Source organism: Heptranchias perlo, chromosome 30, assembly GCF_035084215.1.
Source record: "Heptranchias perlo isolate sHepPer1 chromosome 30, sHepPer1.hap1, whole genome shotgun sequence".
NCBI lineage: Eukaryota > Metazoa > Chordata > Chondrichthyes > Hexanchiformes > Hexanchidae > Heptranchias > Heptranchias perlo.
The window spans coordinates 31,371,891-31,391,109 of NC_090354.1; the positions used below are offsets into that span (position 1 = coordinate 31,371,891).

The 19,219-nt window shown below is 48.9% G+C and overlaps 1 protein-coding gene across 1 annotated transcript in view; it reads right to left on the bottom strand.

Annotated features, from left to right (window-relative positions):
- Nucleotides 1-279: 279 nt before the first annotated feature.
- Nucleotides 280-19,219, bottom strand: part of gfap (glial fibrillary acidic protein) — a 35,804-nt gene continuing 16,864 nt past the window's right edge. Inside the window, exons 4-9 of the mRNA XM_067969273.1 lie at nt 18,968-19,129; nt 15,629-15,754; nt 13,984-14,204; nt 6,522-6,565; nt 3,943-4,028; nt 280-3,078 (exon numbers count right to left, since the gene is read on the bottom strand). Of these exons, the coding sequence (XP_067825374.1) occupies nt 3,037-3,078; nt 3,943-4,028; nt 6,522-6,565; nt 13,984-14,204; nt 15,629-15,754; nt 18,968-19,129 (681 nt within the window). The 3' untranslated portion in view covers nt 280-3,036. The remainder of the gene's footprint in view (nt 3,079-3,942; nt 4,029-6,521; nt 6,566-13,983; nt 14,205-15,628; nt 15,755-18,967; nt 19,130-19,219) is intronic.

Here is a 19,219-nt window from a genome sequence, read left to right on the forward strand (position 1 = left end):
GTCCCACACCTATGTGGTTGACTCTTAACTGCCCTCTGAAGTGGTCCAGCAAGCCATTCAATTGTATCAAACCACTATCAGCGGTTCAAGAAGGCCCACCATCACCTTCTCAGGTCAATCAGGGATGGACAATAAATGCCGGCCTTGCCAGCGACGCCCTCATCCCGAGAATGAACGTTTAAAAAATGATTTTAATTAATCTCACCATTAAGCTTTACCCTGGTCGCACAGACTCAGATCCAAATTACACCGACTTTTGCCTTAAAAACTCAAAAGCTCTTCTGGTTTAAATCTTTTTATTGTTATCTTTGCATTAGAAAAGCAATCAGCCTTTTAGACAAAGGCGGTGAGTACAAAGCAGTTACAAAGAGTCTCCAAACGGCAGGCTGTTAGAATGTTACTGAGGGCACGCAGGTTCAGGAAAAGAATTCTTCCCTTGTTTTAGTTAAAACAGGTGCCGTCACATTCAGAGATGAATCAATCTGAACAGGAGACGCATTTGTTAGAATCAAATCTGTTCTATTCTTTCTGCTGTTCCTGGAGTTAGGCATTGTGCCATTCTGGCACTGGATGATGAGGGGTGCTGGGCTGGTTAATCCCATCATTTAAACATAGCAACATGGCATCCTGGGTTCACTGATAGACACCACCACCCTTTCTGGGCCAAAATCAAAAATTAACAGTCTACGGTTATCAGAAAGGAAAATGGGAAGTGTTTCCTCAGTCCCTGTGTACAGGGGTATTGGAGAGACAGCCTTTCAGTCACTGTGTCCAGGGGTATCGGAGAGACAGCTCCTCAGTCCCTGTGTACAGAGATATCGGAGACACAGCTCCTCAGTCCCTGTGTACAGGGATATCGGAGAGACAGCCCCTCAGTCCCTGTGTACAGAGATATCGGAGAGACAGCTCCTCAGTCCCTGTGTACAGAGATATCGGAGAGACAGCTCCTCAGTCCCCGTGTACAGGGGGATTGGAGAGACAGCTCCTCAGTCCCTGTGTACAGAGATATCGGAGACACAGCTCCTCAGTCCCTGTGTACAGAGATATCGGAGAGACAGCTCCTCAGTCCCTGTGTACAGAGATATCGGAGACACAGCTCCTCAGTCCCTGTGTACAGGGATATCGGAGAGACAGCCCCTCAGTCCCTGTGTACAGAGATATCGGAGACACAGCTCCTCAGTCCCTGTGTACAGGGATATCGGAGAGACAGCTCCTCAGTCCCTGTGTACAGAGATATCAGAGACACAGCTCCTCAGTCCCTGTGTACAGGGATATCGGAGAGACAGCTCCTCAGTCCCTGTGTACAGAGATATCGGAGAGACAGCTCCTCAGTCCCTGTGTACAGGGATATCGGAGAGACAGCCCCTCAGTCCCTGTGTACAGGGATATCGGAGAGACAGCTCCTCAGTCCCTGTGTACAGGGGTATCGGAGAGACAGCTCCTCAGTCCCTGTGTACAGGGGTATCGGAGAGACAGCTCCTCAGTCCCTGTGTACAGGGGTATCGGAGAGACAGCCCCTCAGTCCCTGTGTACAGGGGTATTGGAGACACAGCCTTTCAGTCACTGTGTACAGGGATATTGGAGAGACAGCTCCTCAGTCCCTGTGTACAGGGGTATCGGAGAGACAGCTCCTCAGTCCCTGTGTACAGGGGTATCGGAGAGACAGCCCCTCAGTCCCTGTGTACAGGGGTATTGGAGACACAGCCTTTCAGTCACTGTGTACAGGGATATTGGAGAGACAGCTCCTCAGTCCCTGTGTACAGGGGTATCAGAGAGACAGCCTTTCAGTCACTGTGTACAGGAGTATTGGAGAGACAGCTCCTCAGTCCCTGTGTACAGGGGTATTGGAGACACAGCTCCTCAGTCCCTGTGTACAGGGGTATTGGAGAGACAGCTCCTCAGTCCCTGTGTACAGGGGTATCGGAGGGACTTTGCCTCAGTCCCTGTGTACAGGGGTATTGGGAAGGACATTGGGTATAATTTTAACTCGGAGCTGGGAACCCAGCTTGCCCATAAATATTCGTATGGGGAACCCAGAAGCCAAGTGATCGCAACTCAATTGAAGGTGAGTATTTGTGCTTCTGGGTTTCCCACGCGCCAGACAGCCAGATTGACGGGCTGGTTACCTTTCATGAGGGAAAGGATCCGCGAATCGGAGAGAAGGACAGGAGGAAGAGAGCGATTGTGAGCCCTGGAAAAAAGGGGCTGGGGGGAGGAGGTGGACAACATCGGGGGTGTCCAGCCAGCATCGGGGATCGGGGATCGGGGTGGGGGGTAGTTGGTGAGGGAGGGGACTGTCCATCATCGGTGGGGACGTCCGATCGCGGGATCCTGTCAGCCAGGTGAGCTTGTTGGGCCTGGATAAAGCACTCCTGCTCCTCCGGGCCCACAAACAGTACAATAAAGGCACTTACCTCATGGATCCGGCAATTCCCCTCTTCTTTCACCTGACGTGAATCAGAAGCGATGGGAAACCCGAACAGGTAAGGTTAATTTTGTTTAACTTTTGCAAAACACAAAAACTATTCCAATGAGGTACATTGCCCCTTTAAGTATCGGCCCGTTGGCTTTAAGTGGGGGCGGGACTTCCTGGTGTCTGTTGTGCGCACGCATCCAAACCTGCCTGGGTCAAACCATGCTCATTCTTAAATCAAATTCAAAGGTAAAGCCAGAAGAGAACTCAATATTCATGGAAAAAGGGCTGTCTCCAGTTATTAAAGATGAAAAGTAACTATCAAAAATCTTACTGTTACAATACTAAAATAGCTCAAACCAACACAAACCAAGTCAAGTCAACCCAACTGTAGTTGTAAATACAGCACAATTCAGTTTTAGGCTTGAGCTTGTTAAATGCGTTTCTGGATGAGGCTGTGTCCACTTTCTCGGTGTCACATAATCCCAGGATTCCACTTGCCTTCTTTCTCCGACCTACTCCAAAAATGGCTACAGCAGTCTACTCTAGATCTGCTAGCTGGCTACTGAAGTGGGGTCTTCATACTAAGCTGCTGCTCGCTCCGCTGGGACAGGACCAGCCCCTTATGGCAGTTCCTTGCGCTCTGGACTGGACTCGTTGATTACCTGTGGGTAGAAAAAAAAAATCGGTCAGAGAGGATGTGGTTCATCCCTCCTCAGATGTTGGGGTTTCAATTTGATCTCCTGGACAATTTTATTTTTTGAACAAGAAAAATGTATTTTAACAAAAAAAAACCCTCAGGATGAACCCATGACGGCAGAGAGAAAGGGCATGGCCTTTAACCCCGACTCACCAACCAGTGAGATTTCTGATCTCACCCACGCCACACGGAGGGGCAACACTGCAATGGCCAGGGACAGTCCGAGGGTCATCGTCATCTTGGCCCAGTTTGTGTGGCTGGAGACATACTGAGGGGGTGCTGCACTGTCAGAGGTGCCGTCTTTTGGATGAGACTTTAAACCGAGGCCCCTTCTACCCTCTCAGGTGGACGTAAAAGATCCCATGACACTATTTCGAAGAACAGCAGGGGAGTTCTCCCTGCTGTCTTGGCCAATATTTATCCCTCATCCAAATACCTAAAAAAACAGATTATTTGGTCATTATCACATTGCTGTTTGTGGGATCTTGCTGTGCGCAAATTGGCTTCCTACATTACAACAGCGACTATACTTCAACAGTATTTCATTGGCTGTAAAGCTATGGGTGGTCCTGAGGTTGTGAACGACGCTATATAAATGCAAGCTTTTATTTTCTTTTTACTTTAGGGGCGATTTTGTTCTTAGAGGTTATTTCTGGACTCGACAGTAGTTGGCAGCAGCTCATATCGGGGCCAGCATTGGGCAAAGGTGGGTGGATGTGGGGCACAGCACTGAACAGTGCCAGTGCTACCATGTAGAGTGTACCCCGGGGTACAGATTCCATCACTCCCTTACTAAGTGAACGGAGTGACGCTCCCTTTGAATACATACCTGTCCATCCCTGGTCTCCACCGTTTTTATCAGAATATTCCTTCTTGCTTGAATGTCTGAGGTGCCTTTAGATTCCAGGCTTGTCTCTACGGGAAGAGAAAGCACGGGCCATTGAATCACAGTAGACCGGTCCAGATCGAGACAACAAACATGTGGCAGGGTCCTTTTCGGGAGGGGGAGTGGAGGGGGAGGAAATCAGACCCTGGGCAGGAACTGGGAGAAGCGTTAGGGGAGATCAGTTAGTTTTTGAGATCCTTTGTTGATTAGTTACTTGATGCAAGACCACGGTGACGAGTGCAGAGTGACAGAGCAGAGCTCACTGCAACATCAGTGTGTCACTGACAGTGTAGAGGGAGCTTTACTCTGTATCTAACCTGTGCTGTACCTGCCCTGGGAGTGTTTGATGGGACAGTGCAGAGGGAGCTTTACTCTGTATCTAACCTGTGCTGTACCTGCCCTGGGAGTGTTTGATGGGACAGTGTAGAGGGAGCTTTACTCTGTATCTAACCTGTGCTGTACCTGCCCTGGGAGTGTTTGATGGGACAGTGCAGAGGGAGCTTTACTCTGTATCTAACCTGTGCTGTACCTGCCCTGGGAGTGTTTGATGGGACAGTGTAGAGGGAGCTTTACTCTGTATCTAACCTGTGCTGTACCTGCCCTGGGAGTGTTTGATGGGCAGTGTAGAGGGAGCTTTACTCTGTATCTAACCCGTGCTGTACCTGCCCTGGGAGTGTTTGATGGGACAGTGTAGAGGGAGCTTTACTCTGTATCTAACCTGTGCTGTACCTGCCCTGGGAGTGTTTGATGGGACAGTGTAGAGGGAGCTTTACTCTGTATCTAACCTGTGCTGTACCTGCCCTGGGAGTGTTTGATGGGCAGTGTAGAGGGAGCTTTACTCTGTATCTAACCCGTGCTGTACCTGCCCTGGGAGTGTTTGATGGGACAGTGTAGAGGGAGCTTTACTCTGTATCTAACCCGTGCTGTACCTGCCCTGGGAGTGTTTGATGGGACAGTGTAGAGGGAGCTTTACTCTGTATCTAACCCGTGCTGTACCTGCCCTGGGAGTGTTTGATGGGACAGTGTAGAGGGAGCTTTACTCTGTATCTAACCCATGCTGTACCTGCCCTGGGAGTGATTGATGGGACAGTGTAGAGGGAGCTTTACTCTGTATCTAACCTGTGCTGTACTTGCCCTGGGAGTGTTTGATGGGACAGTGTAGAGGGAGCTTTACTCTGTATCTAACCCGTGCTGTACCTGCCCTGGGAGTGTTTGATGGGACAGTGTAGAGGGAGCTTTACTCTGTATCTAACCCGTGCTGTACCTGCCCCGGGAGTGTTTGATGGGACAGTGTAGAGGGAGCTTTACTCTGTATCTAACCCGTGCTGTACCTGCCCTGGGAGTGTTTGATGGGACAGTGTAGAGGGAGCTTTACTCTGTATCTAACCCGTGCTGTACCTGCCCTGGGAGTGTTTGATGGGACAGTGTAGAGGGAGCTTTACTCTGTATCTAACCCGTGCTGTACCTGCCCTGGGAGCCAAGCGATCTGGAAAACTACAGACTGCTTGGCTCCAGTATTGATTACCCAGCACCCAGGGTTAGGGAGGGGTTCCTGCTCCTGAATTTGACCCAGTGTCTCCTGAGGGAATGTCAGCTGAGGACAGGACAATGACCAGATCACAATGCTTCCCAGGGTAGAATAGCTTGCAGACACTGACTGACGAATGGCCACTTGGGGGAGGTGCCTCCGGAGAGCGAGCAGCCGTGTGATTGTACCCCTGCGAGAGGAGGAGGAGGGGCGGAGACTGGGCTGAGTTTTCCAGCTATTGGTCCATCCTTATCCAATAGAAATGTTGGTGAATATCCCTGCTGTTCATCATCCTGCCTCGTCCCAGCGCTGTACAATGGTTCAATAACCCTGTCCTACTACTTCCACCTCGGTAACATCGCCCGTCTCCGCCCCGCCTCAGCTCATCTGCTGCTGAAACTCTCATCCATGCCTTTGTTACCTCTAGACTTGACTATTCCAATGCTCTCCCGGCCTCCCATCCTCCACCCTCCATAAACTTGAGCTCATCCAAAACTCTGCTGCCCGTATCCTAACTCGCACCAAGTCACGTTCTCCCATCACCCCCTGTGCTCACTGACCTACATTTCCTCCTGGTCCGGCAATGCCTCGATTTTAAAATTCTCATCCTTGTTCTCAAATCCCTCCATGGCCTCGCCCCTCCCTATCTCTGTAACCTCCTCCAGCCCTACAATCCTCCGAGATCTCTGCGCTCCTTCAATTCTGGCCTCTTGCGCATCCCCGATTTTAATCGCTCCACCATTGGCGGCCGTGCCTTCAGCTGCCTAGGTCCTAAGCTCTGGAATTCCCACCCAAAACCTCTCCGCCTCTCTTTTCTCCTTTAAGATTCCTTAAAACCTACCCCTTTGACCAATTTTTGATCACCTGTCCCAATATCTCTATGTGGCTCGGTGTCAAATTTTGTCTGATAATCGCTCCTGTGAAGCGCCTTGGGATGTTTTACTACGTTAAAGGCGCTATATAAATGCAAGTTGTTGTTGTTGTCCACACTTACCTCGGATATGCAGAGAGGAGAAGCTCTGGACAGGCATTGCAATTCTGTAAGTAAACAAACATCCATTAAACATTCAGACTGTCAGAACGACTCCTCCACTGCTACAGAGCGCATTCTATGCAGGCACTTGTCTCCTCGGGCTTTCCAGGGCTGTGGGTGGTGAGGGGGCACGAACCATGGTGGGGTGGGGGGGGGGGAGGGAAGAAGAGGGTCAGAGGGGCATGAAAGGAAAAGTCGAAGTGATCTTAGAGGCTTTTAAAGGCGGAGAGTGGGAAGCTGGAGCATCTAGGAGAATGGGTGGGTGGGGGGATAGAGGAGTTCCTCAGGGCAGGGGCATGGGTACGGGTACGGTAGTGTAGTGGTTATGTTACTGGACTAGTAATCCAGGGAACATGGGGTAAATTTTAACCCCAAGGATGGGTGGGTTGGGAGCGGGTGGGAAGGTAAGAGGAGGGGGGAAGGCCCGGATCAGGAGGTGAGTGCCTTTACTGCACTGCTTGTGGGCCAGGAGGAGCAGGAGTGTTTCCTCCAGACCCAACAAGCCTACCTGCCGCAATCCAACACACGCGATCGGCTGAACCCCACACAATCTCCGACCCCGCCCACCATCTCTGACCCCCCCCCCCTCCACGATCTCCGACCCCCCCCCCACCACGATCTCTGACCCACCCCCCGATTAGCTCCGAACCCGGCACGATCTTTGACCCCCCCCAAATCACCGACCCCCCCCCCCCCCACTGATCGCCGACCCCCCCACCGATCGCTGACCCCCCCCCCCACCCCCCGATCACCGATTCCCACCCCCTTCCCCCACCGATCTAAGACTTACCTGCTGGCATCCGCTCCCTGGCTGCTCTCCCGTCCGACTGACAGCTGGCCTGTCAATCTAGTTGGCTGTTGGGCGAAAAACCTACAGAAAGAAAATTGAAAGGCGTCCTCACGTCAAAATCGTAAGGACGTCCGGGAAACCCGTACATCCGGGTTTCCCGTCTGGAAATCCCCCCTCCCCCACCCCTCTTCCCGGCTCAATGTTATAATTTACCCCACCATGACACTTTTGAGAATTCCGTCTAAAAAAATCTGGAAATAAAAAGGAAACCTGACTGTCATAAAAGCCCAACTGGTTGACTAATGTCCTTTGGGGAAGGAAACCTGCCGTCCTTACCCGGTGCTTAATATTCCTGGCTACAAGGTATTCAGGAAAGATATTGAAGGAAACAAAGGAGGGAGGGGTGGTGACAGTATTGATCTAAGAAACTGTTATTGCACTGGAAAGGGATGATGTCATTGAGGGGTCAAAGACAGAATCTATTTGGTTAAAATTAAGGAACAATAGAGGAGCTGTTACACTACTGGGTGTAGACTATAGGGCATCAAATAGTGGGAAGGAAATAGAGGAGCAAATTTGAAGGCAAATTACAGAAAGATGCAAGAACTATAGGGTAGTGATAATGGGGGACTTCAATTATCCCAATATAGACTGGGACAGTAACAGTGTAAAGGGCAAAGAGGGGGAGGAATTCCTGAAATATGTACAAGAGAACTTTCTTGAACAGTTGTTTCTAGCCCAATGAGGAAGGAAGCAGTGCTGGATCTAGTTCTAGGGAATGAAGTGGGGCAAATGGAGCATGTTTCAGTGGGGGAGCATTTGGGGAACAGTGATCATAATATCATTAGGTTTACAATAGTTATGGAAAAGGACAAGGAAAAATCAAACGTAAAAATACTTAACTGGAGGAGGGCTAATTTCAGTGAGTTAAAAGGGAATTTTGCCCAGGTGGATTGGAATGAAAAATTGGTGGCAAAACAGTAATTGAACAATGGGAGGCCTTTAAAGAGAAGATGGTCTGGGTACAGAGTAGATACAATCCCACGAGGGGAAAGGAAGGGCATCCAAAGCTAGAGCTCCCTGAATCACTAATGCTATAGAGATTAAAATGAAACAGAAAAAGGAGGCTTATGACAAATATAAGGTTCATAATACCGTAGAGAACCAGGCTGAATACAGAGAGTACAGAGGAGATCTAAAAAAAGGGAATAAGAGGGGCAAAGAGAGGGTATGAGAATAGATCAGCGGCTAACATGGGTCATCACCATTTATAAACATGTAAATAGTAAAAGGGTGGGACCAATTAGGAACAAAAAAGGAGATCTTCTTGTGGAGGCAGAGGGCATGGCTGAGGTACTAAATGAATACTTTGCATCCGTCTTCACTAGAGAAGAGGATGCTGCCATTGTACCAGTAAAGGAGGTAGTAGCGATATTGTATAGGATAAAAATAGATAAAGAGGAGGTACTTAAAAGATTGGCAGTACTCAAAAGTAGAAAAGTCACCCGGTCCGGATGGGATGCATCCTAGGTTACTGAGGGAAGTAAGGATAGAAATTGCGGAGACTCTGGCCACAATCTTCCAATCCTCCTCAGATATGGGGATGGTGCCAGAGGACTGGAGGATTGCAAATGTTACACCCCTGTTCAAAAAAGGGAAGAGGCATAACCGCGGCAATTACAGGTCAGACAGCCTAATGTCGGTGGTGGGGAAACTTTTAGAGACAATAATCTGGGACAAAATTAATTGGAATTTGGAAAAGTCTGGGCTAATAAATGAAAGTCAGCACGGATTTGTTAAAGGAAAATTGTCTTTGACGAACTTGATTGAGTTCTTTGATGAAGTAATGGAAAGGGTTGATGAGGGTAGTGTGGTTGATGTTGTGTATACGGACTTCCAAAAGACATGATAAAGTACCACATAATAGACTTGTTAGCAAAATTCAAGCCCATGGGATTAAAGGGACAGTGGCAGCGTGGATACAAAATTGGCTGAGGGTCAGAAAGCAGAGAGTAGTGGAGAACGGTTGTTTCTCAGACTGGAGGGAAGTATACAGTGGTGTTCCCCAGGGGTCAGTATTAGGACGACTGCTCTTGTTGATATGTATTAATGACTTGGATTTGGGTATAGAGGGAATAATTTCAAAGTTTGCAGATGACACGAAACTCGGAAATGTAGTAAACAATGCGGAGGATAGTATCAGACTTCAGGAGGACATAGACTGGTGAAATGGGCAGACACATGGCGGATGAAATTCAACACAGAGAAGTGTGAAGTGATACATTTTGGTAGGAAGAATGAAGAGAGGCAATATAAACTAAATGGTACAATTTAAAGGGGGTGCAGGAACAGAGATCTGGAGGTGTACGTACACAAATCTTTGAAGGTGGCAGGACAAGTTGGGAAGGCTGTTAAAAAAGCATATGGGATCCTGGGCTTTATTAATAGAGGCACAGAGTACAAAAACAAGGAGGTTATTCTAAACCTTTATAAAACACTGGTTAGGCCTCAGCTGGAGTATTGTGTCCAATTCTGGGCACCGCACTTTTGGAAGGATGTCAAGGCCTTAGAGAGGCTGTAGAAGAGATTTACTAGAATGGTGCCAGGGATGAGGGATTCAGTTACGTGGAGAGACTGGAGAATCTGGGGTTGTTCTCCTAAGAACAGAGAAGGTTCAAGGAGAAGTCCCACATCCTGAGAATAATAAAAAAATGGCTTCTGATAGTGGAGCGGAAAATGAGAAGTAGGCTGAAGGATTGGTGGGTGGATACAAAGGAGATCACAGAGCTATGGAGGGGTGAGGCTGTACAGGGTTTGCAGGCAAGAATCTCCTCATTAATTCCCTGGGATACGGGAAGCCAGTGGAGCTCGGTGAGAACGTGGTGACGGGGTACAGGCCTCACAGCAGGGAAGACATGGGCCGTGGGGTTCAGAATGTATCATAGCTTATGAACGGCAGAAGCGAGGAGGCCGCTAAGAAGAGTGACGGAGAAATGCAGCCTTGAGGCAATAAGGGACTAGGGTCCTAGCAGTTGAGTGGGGATACAGGGCCAGAGGTGCAGGGATCGAGCAATAAACCTGAGATAAAGTCTAGGACAGTGAGTGCAGGTGCTTGCAGGAGTCAAAGAGGATGGTTTGGGCTTTGTCAAGGGGTGTTTTGGGTCATCCAGATCTTAGCGTAAATGGATAGGCAGTTGGAGCTATGGCAACAGCCATAGGATCGGTGAGGAGATGGTGTGGCAGAGCCGGGCATCATCAGTAAACATGTGGAAGCTGATCCTGTTCTAGGGAACATCACCAAGGGGGTAACACGTTTTGTAATTACTCTGAATCTTCCCTTGGGTTCACTGCCTCAGACTGTTCCTGTAGGTGCTGTAGTCTTCAGTCTCCATGACCCAGAGTGTATTATTATCTAGATCATTTGCAGAGGTCAAACAGAAATATAAAAGTTACTAATAAATCCAATCGGGAATTCAGGAGAAACTTCTTTACCCAGAGAGTGGTTAGAATGTGGAACTCGCTACCACAAGGAGTAGTTGAGGTGAATACCATAGATGTATTTAAGGGGAAGCTAAACCATCTTCAGCCAGAAATGCCGAGTGGATGATCCATCTCAGCCTCCTCCCGATATCCACACCATCACAGAAGCCAGTCTTCAGCCAATTCGATTCACTCCATGTGATATCAAGAAACGGCTGAGTGCACTGGATACAGCAAAGGCTATGGGCCCCGACAACATCCCGGCTGTAGTTCTGAAGACTTGTGCTCCAGAACTAGCCGCGCCTCTAGCCAAGCTGTTCCAGTACAGCTACAACACTGGCATCTACCAGACAATGTGGAAAATTGCCCAGGTATGTCCTGTCCACAAAAAGCAGGACAAATCCAAACCGGCCAATTACCACCCCATCAGCCTACTCTCAATCATCAGCAAAGTGATGGAAGGTGTCGTCGACAGTGCTATCAAGCGACACTTATTCACCAATAACCTGCTCACCGATGCTCAGTTTGGGTTCCGCCAGGACCACTCGGCTCCAGACCTCATTACAGCCTTGGTCCAAACCTGGACAAAAGAGCTGAATTCCAGAGGTGAGGTGAGAGTGACTGCCCTTGACATAAAAGCAGTATTTGACCGAGTGTCGCACCAAGGCACCTTAGTAAAATTGAAGTCAATGGGAATCGGGGGAAAACTCTCCAGTGGCTGGAGTCATACCTAGCACAAAGGAAGATGGTAGTGGTTGTTGGAGGCCAATCATCTCAGCCCTGGGACATTGCTGCAGGAGTTCCTCAGGGCAGTGTCCTAGGCCCAACCATCTTCAGCTGCGTCATCAATGACCCTCCCTCCATCATAAGGTCAGAAATGGGGATGTTCGCTGATGATTGCACAGTGTTCAGTTCCATCCACAACCCCTCAGATAATGAAGCATTCCGTGGCCTCATGCAGCAAAACCTGGACAACATCCAGGCTTGGGCTCATAAGTGGCAAGTAACATTTGCACCAGACAAGTGCCAGGCAATGACCATCTCCAACAAGAGAGAGTCTAACCACCTCCCCATGTCATTCAACGGCATTAGCATCGCCAAATCCCCCACAATCAACATCCTGGGGGTCACCATTGACCAGAAACTTAACTGAACCAGCCACATAAATACTGTGACTACAAGAGCAGGTCAGAGGCTGGGTATTCTGCGGCGAGTGACTCACCTCCTGACTCCCCAAAGCCTTTCCACCATCTACAAGGCACAAGTCAGGAGTGTGATGGAATACTCTCAATTTGTCTGGATGAGTGCAGCTCCAACAACACTCAAGAAGCTCGACACCATCCAGGACAAAGCAGCCTGCTTGATTGGCACCCCATCCACCACCCTAAACATTCACTCCCTTCACCGGCATACCATGGCTGCAATGTGTACCATCTACAAGATGCACTGCAGCAGCTCGCCAAGGCTTCTTCGACAGCACCTCCCAAACCCGCAACCTCTACCACCTAGAAGGACAAGAGCAGTAGGGACATGGGAACAACACCACCTGCACGTTCCCCTCCAAGTCACACACCATCCCGACTTGGAAATATATCGCCGTTCCTTCATCATCGCTGGGTCGAAATCCTGGAACTCCCTTCCTAACAGCACTGTGGGAGAACCTTCACCACACGGACTGCAGCGGTTCAAGAAGGCGGCTCACCACCACCTTCTCAAGGGCAATTAGGGGTGGGCAATAAATGCCGGCCTTGCCAGCGACGCCCACATCCCATGAACAAATAAAAAAAAAGATAAGTACTTGAGGGGGAGAGGAATAGAAGGTTTTGCTAATGCGGTTGGATGAAGTGCGGTGGGAGGAGGCTCGTGTGGAGCATAAACACCGGCATGGACCTGTTGGGCCGAATGGCCTGTTTCTGGGCTGTAAAATTCTATGTAATTCGATGTGAAAATTCTCAAAGCCATGCTTTGGTTTACTGGTTATAGCTCACGCCCTCATGTGACCTTCCTCGACTTTGGAAGGCAATAAATAAACACTTCTCTAGACCGTGGCTCAGGCTATAAGCTGCCAAACAGATTTATTAAGCAGCACATTGATAAGGGAACAGAAGCAACGACACACTGTGGATTTATGGAGTTACGGCAAGTCTCTGAATATTAAACTGTATGTAGCAGTTTGTTGCTGACCAGTCTCTCTGGCCTGTCGATCATTTCTCGGAGGGATTCAGATGGACATGCCAAATTTAATCAGACAGGCAGAGAAAAACCTTAAAGGAAATGATTGGGACAAAAGAAATTTAAATACGTGTCAGCTAGGAGTGGAACTAGGAATGTGCGGTGGCACAGAGATGGAGTGTGGAGGGGAGAGCTCCGGGGATGATGGAGAGGCTGGCAGTGTCTAAGGCAGCAGAGAGGTGGAGGAGCAGCAACAGTGAGCTACAATCACAGTCACGCCGGTTGGCCAGTAGAGCTTCTGTGTTATGGGTGGGCTGGAGGCCAGACTGGAGAGCTTTAAATAAGGAGTGCAGCGAGAGGGGAGAATTCAGTTGCTGCAAGAGTTTAGAAACATGTAGGGTTTGAGCTGGAGGATAATGATGATGTTGGTGATTATGGGACTGAGAAAAGGCATTTGGGTGGGAAGGAGATTTTCCCGGGGCAAGTACAGCACGGGTTAGATACAGAGTAAAGCTCCCTCTACACTGTCCCATCAAACACTCCCAGGGCAGGTACAGCAGTGGTTAGATACAGAGTAAAGCTCCCTCTACACTGTCCCATCAAACACTCCCAGGGCAGGTACAGCACGGGTTAGATACAGAGTAAAGCTCCCTCTACACTGTCCCATCAAACACTCCCAGGTGAGGTACAGCACGGGTTAGATAGATAGAGTAGAGAGATGTGGTGAGAAGGTGGGTAGGTGGAGTTGATCTTTGTAAAAGAGGATGGGTTTGTTGTTTGTTGTTTGTACTTTTCCTGCATCTAAAGCTTTGTTCTGATAATTATGTGAAGCTCAAATCAGAATATTTGTGACATTGAATTCATCGAGGCCTGGAATAACCAGCAGACAGAGGGACGGGTGATGGGAGAGATTGTTGGGTGTTTTTGTTGATTTGTCTGTGGATTTGGTTCACTGTGAGTCTGGTGTGGGGCAGCCCTTACCTGCTCTCCTCTCCCTCCAGCAGTTTCCTGTAGGTGGCAATCTCGATGTCCAGGGCCAGCTTGACATTGAGCAGGTCCTGATACGCCTGCAGGTGACGGGCCATCTCCTCCTTCAGGTTCTGGATGTCAAGCTCCATGTGGCTAACGGTGTCCTGGTAATTACCCGTCTCAAAATTGAAGCGCTCCTCCATCTCGCGTAACTGACGCTCCAGCGACTCGTTCTGTCAGAGAACGGATATGTGAGCTTAAACAGGACAGTGTGAGGAACGTGATCCAGAATCGCAGCAACAGGTTTAGGGAATCGGAAGTCTGATCATTTGTTTTTTTTCCACAAAATGCGGCCAATTTAACCCTCCCTTTTCCCTCGCCCTTTCCAGAAGGTTCCGGCACATGTTACAACATGGTTCCGCAGACGCTCACTCAAGTGACCACTCCTCAACTGTTGAATCGAGACAGTGGGTGTTTGTGAGTCAGTCAAACATGAAGGGCATCGCAGGTGAGCTTAACCCTGTTCCCACCTGTGCCCACACTCAGGAGCGGGAACCCTGGTTGATTCTCCCTCCCCGATCTAGGAGCACGAAGGCCAATTGTAGTCCAGGTTGAGACTGTGTAACCAGCACAGACTGGTGACTTTGTGGGTAGCGGTGGGGCGGGGAGGGGAGGGGTGCTCGGAACTTGGAATTCTGAGGCTGCTAATATACCAGCCAGTGACCCCCTTCCCCGATATCTTGGGGCCGCTCACTCAGCACCCCCCTCGCCTTCTCGTAGGTACCAGCCCTCTGCACAGGGTCATCTGTGGATCTCCACTCCCCCTCCCCATATCCAGGGCCCCAAAATCACACATCGGGATACTTGGAGGTCACTTGGAGCCAGCGATGAAACGACACTCTGTTTCGCACTCCTCAGTCAGAGCATTTCATTCATAGTCCAGACCGAACAATGGGGACTCCAGAATGATTGTGCAGAAATTACACCAGTTTCATTTAAATTCTTTCTCATTTCAGTAATTTTTCACCACAATGTCAAGACGAAAGGCAGGTACAGCACGGGTTAGATACAGAGTAAAGCTCCCTCTACACTGTCCCACCAAACACTCCCAGGGCAGGTACAGCACGGGTTAGATACAGAGTAAAGCTCCCTCTACACTGTCCCACCAAACACTCCCAGGGCAGGTACAGCACGGGTTAGATACAGAGTAAAGCTCCCTCTACACTGTCCCATCAAACACTCCCAGGGCAGGTACAGCACGGGTTAGATACAGAGTAAAGCTCCCTCTACACTGTCCCATCAAACACTCCCAGGGCAGGGACAGCATGGGTTAGATACAGAGTAAAGCTCCCTCTACACTGTCCCATCAAACACTCCCGGGGCAGGTACAGCACGGGTTAGATACAGAGTAAAGCTCCCTCTACACTATCCCATCAAACATTCCCAGGGCAGTTGGAACTTTACACTGCACCTAGCCTGCGCTGTTTCAGAGTGCGGAGAGCTAACACTCACTCCATTGAACACAAAAATTCTTGTTTTAACCAAAAACATATCTTCATTATATTGATGGATTTTCCCAAAATTGCCCTGGTTATTGCGGAGAGGTCCTCCCTGCCCTGCTGTTTCCAGGTGCACTGAACTTGTAGCGCGAACTCACCGTGCCTTTCATCCCCTCCAGGTCACACGTGAGAGACTGGATCTGCCTACGATAGTCATTCACCTCCTGCTTGGCCTGGCGAAGGGCTTCTGACTGTCGAGTGGCAGCATCGGTCAGATCCGAGAACTGCGTACAAACGGTCAAAGTTAGGAGTTCAACAACACAGCGAGCACGAGAAGGTGAGAAATGTGGGTCAGGGCTGTGTCTCACTATCGGTCAGCGCTGGGCTCAGTGTCCCACTCTCCCAGCGATCCTGCAGCTTTGTATTGTCAGCTAATCAACATCCCTCCCGAACACATCTTCATCAAATACTCCCTCTAGTTTAGTTTTCGTTTGATTTGCGATATTCTCCAAGATTCACCTTTGGGGATTAGAGGAATCATCGCTCAATTATGGTCTGGCTTCCCGGCATTCTGAATTCAGCCCGTTTGTATGGTGATCTGTTTGGGCTTGCTGAGGGTCAAACCTCCGTTTTCCCCCACAGCCAAAAAGAAACTGTGACCCCCCTCAGCAAGAGCACACTGACAACAGCCATTTATCTGGTGGCGTTCTGGCCAAGTGGTGAATTGTAATCTCTGCCGTGGCTCAGTGGGCAGCACCCTCGCCTCTGAGTCAGAAGCTTGTGGGTTCAAGTCCCACTCCAGAGACTTGAGCACGTAGTCTATGCCGACAGCAATCACAGTATCGTAAGGTTTAGAATAGGTATGGAAAAGGACTCTGACCACTCTAAAGTAAAAATACTCAATTGGAGGAGGGCCAATTTCAATGGGATGAGAACAGATCTGGCCCAGGTAAATTGGAATCATAGATTGGCAGGCAAAACTAATTGAACAGTGGGCGGCCTTTAAAGAGGAGATGGTTCGGGTACAGTCTAGGTACATTCCCACAAGGGGGAAAGGTAGGGCAACTAAAGCCAGAACTCCCTGGATGACAAAAGAGATAGTGAGTAAGATGAAGTGGGAAAAAAGGGGCATATGACAGATGTCAGGTTGATAACACAAGTGAGAGCCAGGCAAAATATAGAAAGTTCAGAGGGGAAGTGAGAAACAAAATAAGAGGGGCAAAGAGAGAGTATCAGAATAAATTGACAGCTAACATAAAAGGGAATCCAAAAGTCTTCTACACACATGTTAACTGTAAACGGGTAGTATGAGGAGGGGTGGGGTCAATTAGGGGCCTTAAAGGAGATCTATTCATGGAGGCAGTGGGCATGAATACTTATCAATCTGTCATACGCTCCTTTTTTCCCACTTCATCTTGCTCACGATCTCTTTACCAAGGAAGAAGGTGCTGCCAGAGTCTCAGTAAAGGAAGATATAGTTGAGATACTGGATGGGCTAAAAATTGAGAAAGAAGAGGTGCAAAAACATAGCTGAACTTAAAGTAGATAAGTCACCTGGCCTGGATGGGATGCATCCTAGAGTTGCTGAGGGAAGTAAGGGTGGAAATTGCAGAGGTACTGGTCATAATCTTCCAAACATCCCTAGATACGAGAGTGGTGCCAGAGGACTGGAGAATTGCAAATGTTACACCCTTGTTCAAATAAAAGGCTGTAAGGATTAACCCGGTAACTATAGGCCAGTCAGTTTAACCTCAGTGGTGGGGAAACTTTTGGTAACGATAATCCGGGACAGAATTAACAGTCACTTGGACGAGTGTGGATTTATTAGGGAAAGCCAGCACGGATTTGTTGAAGGCAAATCGTGTTTAACCAACTTGATAAGAGTTTTTTGATGAGGTAACAGAGAGGGTCGATGAGGGCAATGCAGTTGATGTGGTGTATACGGACTTTCAAAGGGCGTTTGATAAAGTGCCGCACGGTAGGCTTATCATCAAGATTGTGGCCCATGGAATAAAGGGGGCAGTAGCAACATGGATACAGAATTGGCTGAATGACAGGAAACAGAGAGTAGTGGTGAATGGTTGTTTTTCTGACTGGAGGGAGGTGTACAGTGGTGTTCTCCAGGGGTCGGTGCTGGGACCACTGCTTTTTTTGATATATATTAATGACTTGGGCACAATTTCAAAATTTGTAATGGAAGAGTAGTGAACAGTGAGGAGGGTAGTGATAGACTTTAGGAGCTTATAGACACACTGGTGGCATGGGCGGCCACTTGGCAGATGAAGTTTAACACGGAAAAATGCGAGATAATGCATTTCGGTAGGAAAAATGAGGAGAGGCAATATAAACTAGAGGGCACAAAAGGGGTAGAGGAACAGAGAGATCTGGGGGTATATGTGCACAAATCGTTGAAGGTGGCAGGGCAGGTTGAGAAAATGGTTAAAAAGCATACGGGATCCTGGGCTTTATAAATAGAGGCATAGAGTACAAAAGCAAGGAAGTCATGATGAACCTTTATAAAACACTGGTTTGGCCAAAGCTGGAGTATTGTGTCCAGTTCTGGGCACCACACTTTAGGAAGGATGTGAAGGCCTTAGAGAGGGTGCAGAAAAGATTTACTAGAATGATTCCAAGGATGAAGGACTTCAGTTATGTGGATAGACTGGAGAAGCTGGGGTTGTTCTCCTTGGAACAGAGAAGGTTGAGAGGAGATTTGATAGAGGTATTCAAAATCATGAAGGGTCCAGACAGAGTAGATAGAGAGAAACTGTTCCCATTGGCGGAAGGGTCAAGAAACAGAGGACATAGATTTAAGGTGATTGGCAAAAGAATCAAAGGTGACATGAGGAAAAACTTTTTTACACAGCGAGTGGTTAGGGTCTGGAAAGCACTGCCCGAGGGGGTCATGGAGGCAGATTCAATCGTGGCCTTCAAAAGGGAACTGGATAAGTACTTGAAACCAAAAATGTGCAGGGCTACGGGGATAGGGCGGGAGAGTGGGACTAGCCGGATTGCTCATGCATAGAGCCAGCGCGGACTCGATGGGCTGAATGGCCTCCTTCCATGCTGTAACCTTCTGTGATTCTGTGATTCTATGACACTCCCAGCGTAGTACTGAGGGAGTGCTGCACTGTTGGAGGTGCCGTCTTTCGGATGAGACGTTAAACTGAGGCCCCACCTGCCCTCTCAGGTGGATGTAAAAGATCTCACAGCACTATTTCGAGGAAGAGCAGGGGAGTGTCCAGGCCAATATTTATCCCTCAATCAACACCTAAAACAGATTATCTGGTCATTTCTCTCATTGCTGTTTGTGGGATCTTGCTGTGTGCAAATTGGCTTCCACGTTTCCTACATTACAACAGTGACTACACTTCAAAACTACTTCATTGGCTATAAAACGCTTTGTGAAAGGCGCAATATAAATGCAAGCTCTTTCTTCCTTGCTGAGGCAGGGCCGGAGGTCGTCACTGTGAGCTCAAGGTGTGGAGATTGCTTACCTTAGACTTGTACCATTCCTCAGCCTCTTGCATGTTCTTGCTGGCCACAGACTCGTACTGAGTGCGAATGTCCTTGAGGGCAGCGGTGAGGTCCGGCTTGGACAGGTCCACCTCAACATGGACCTGCTGCATCTGCAACTGATCCTGCAGTTCCCGCATTTCCTAACGGAGCAAGAATAGGAAAGGGGGGTGAGGGCATCGGTCAGACAGCACATTGCCCAGGGGCCCCTGTGCCCGAGAGCACCCAGTGCC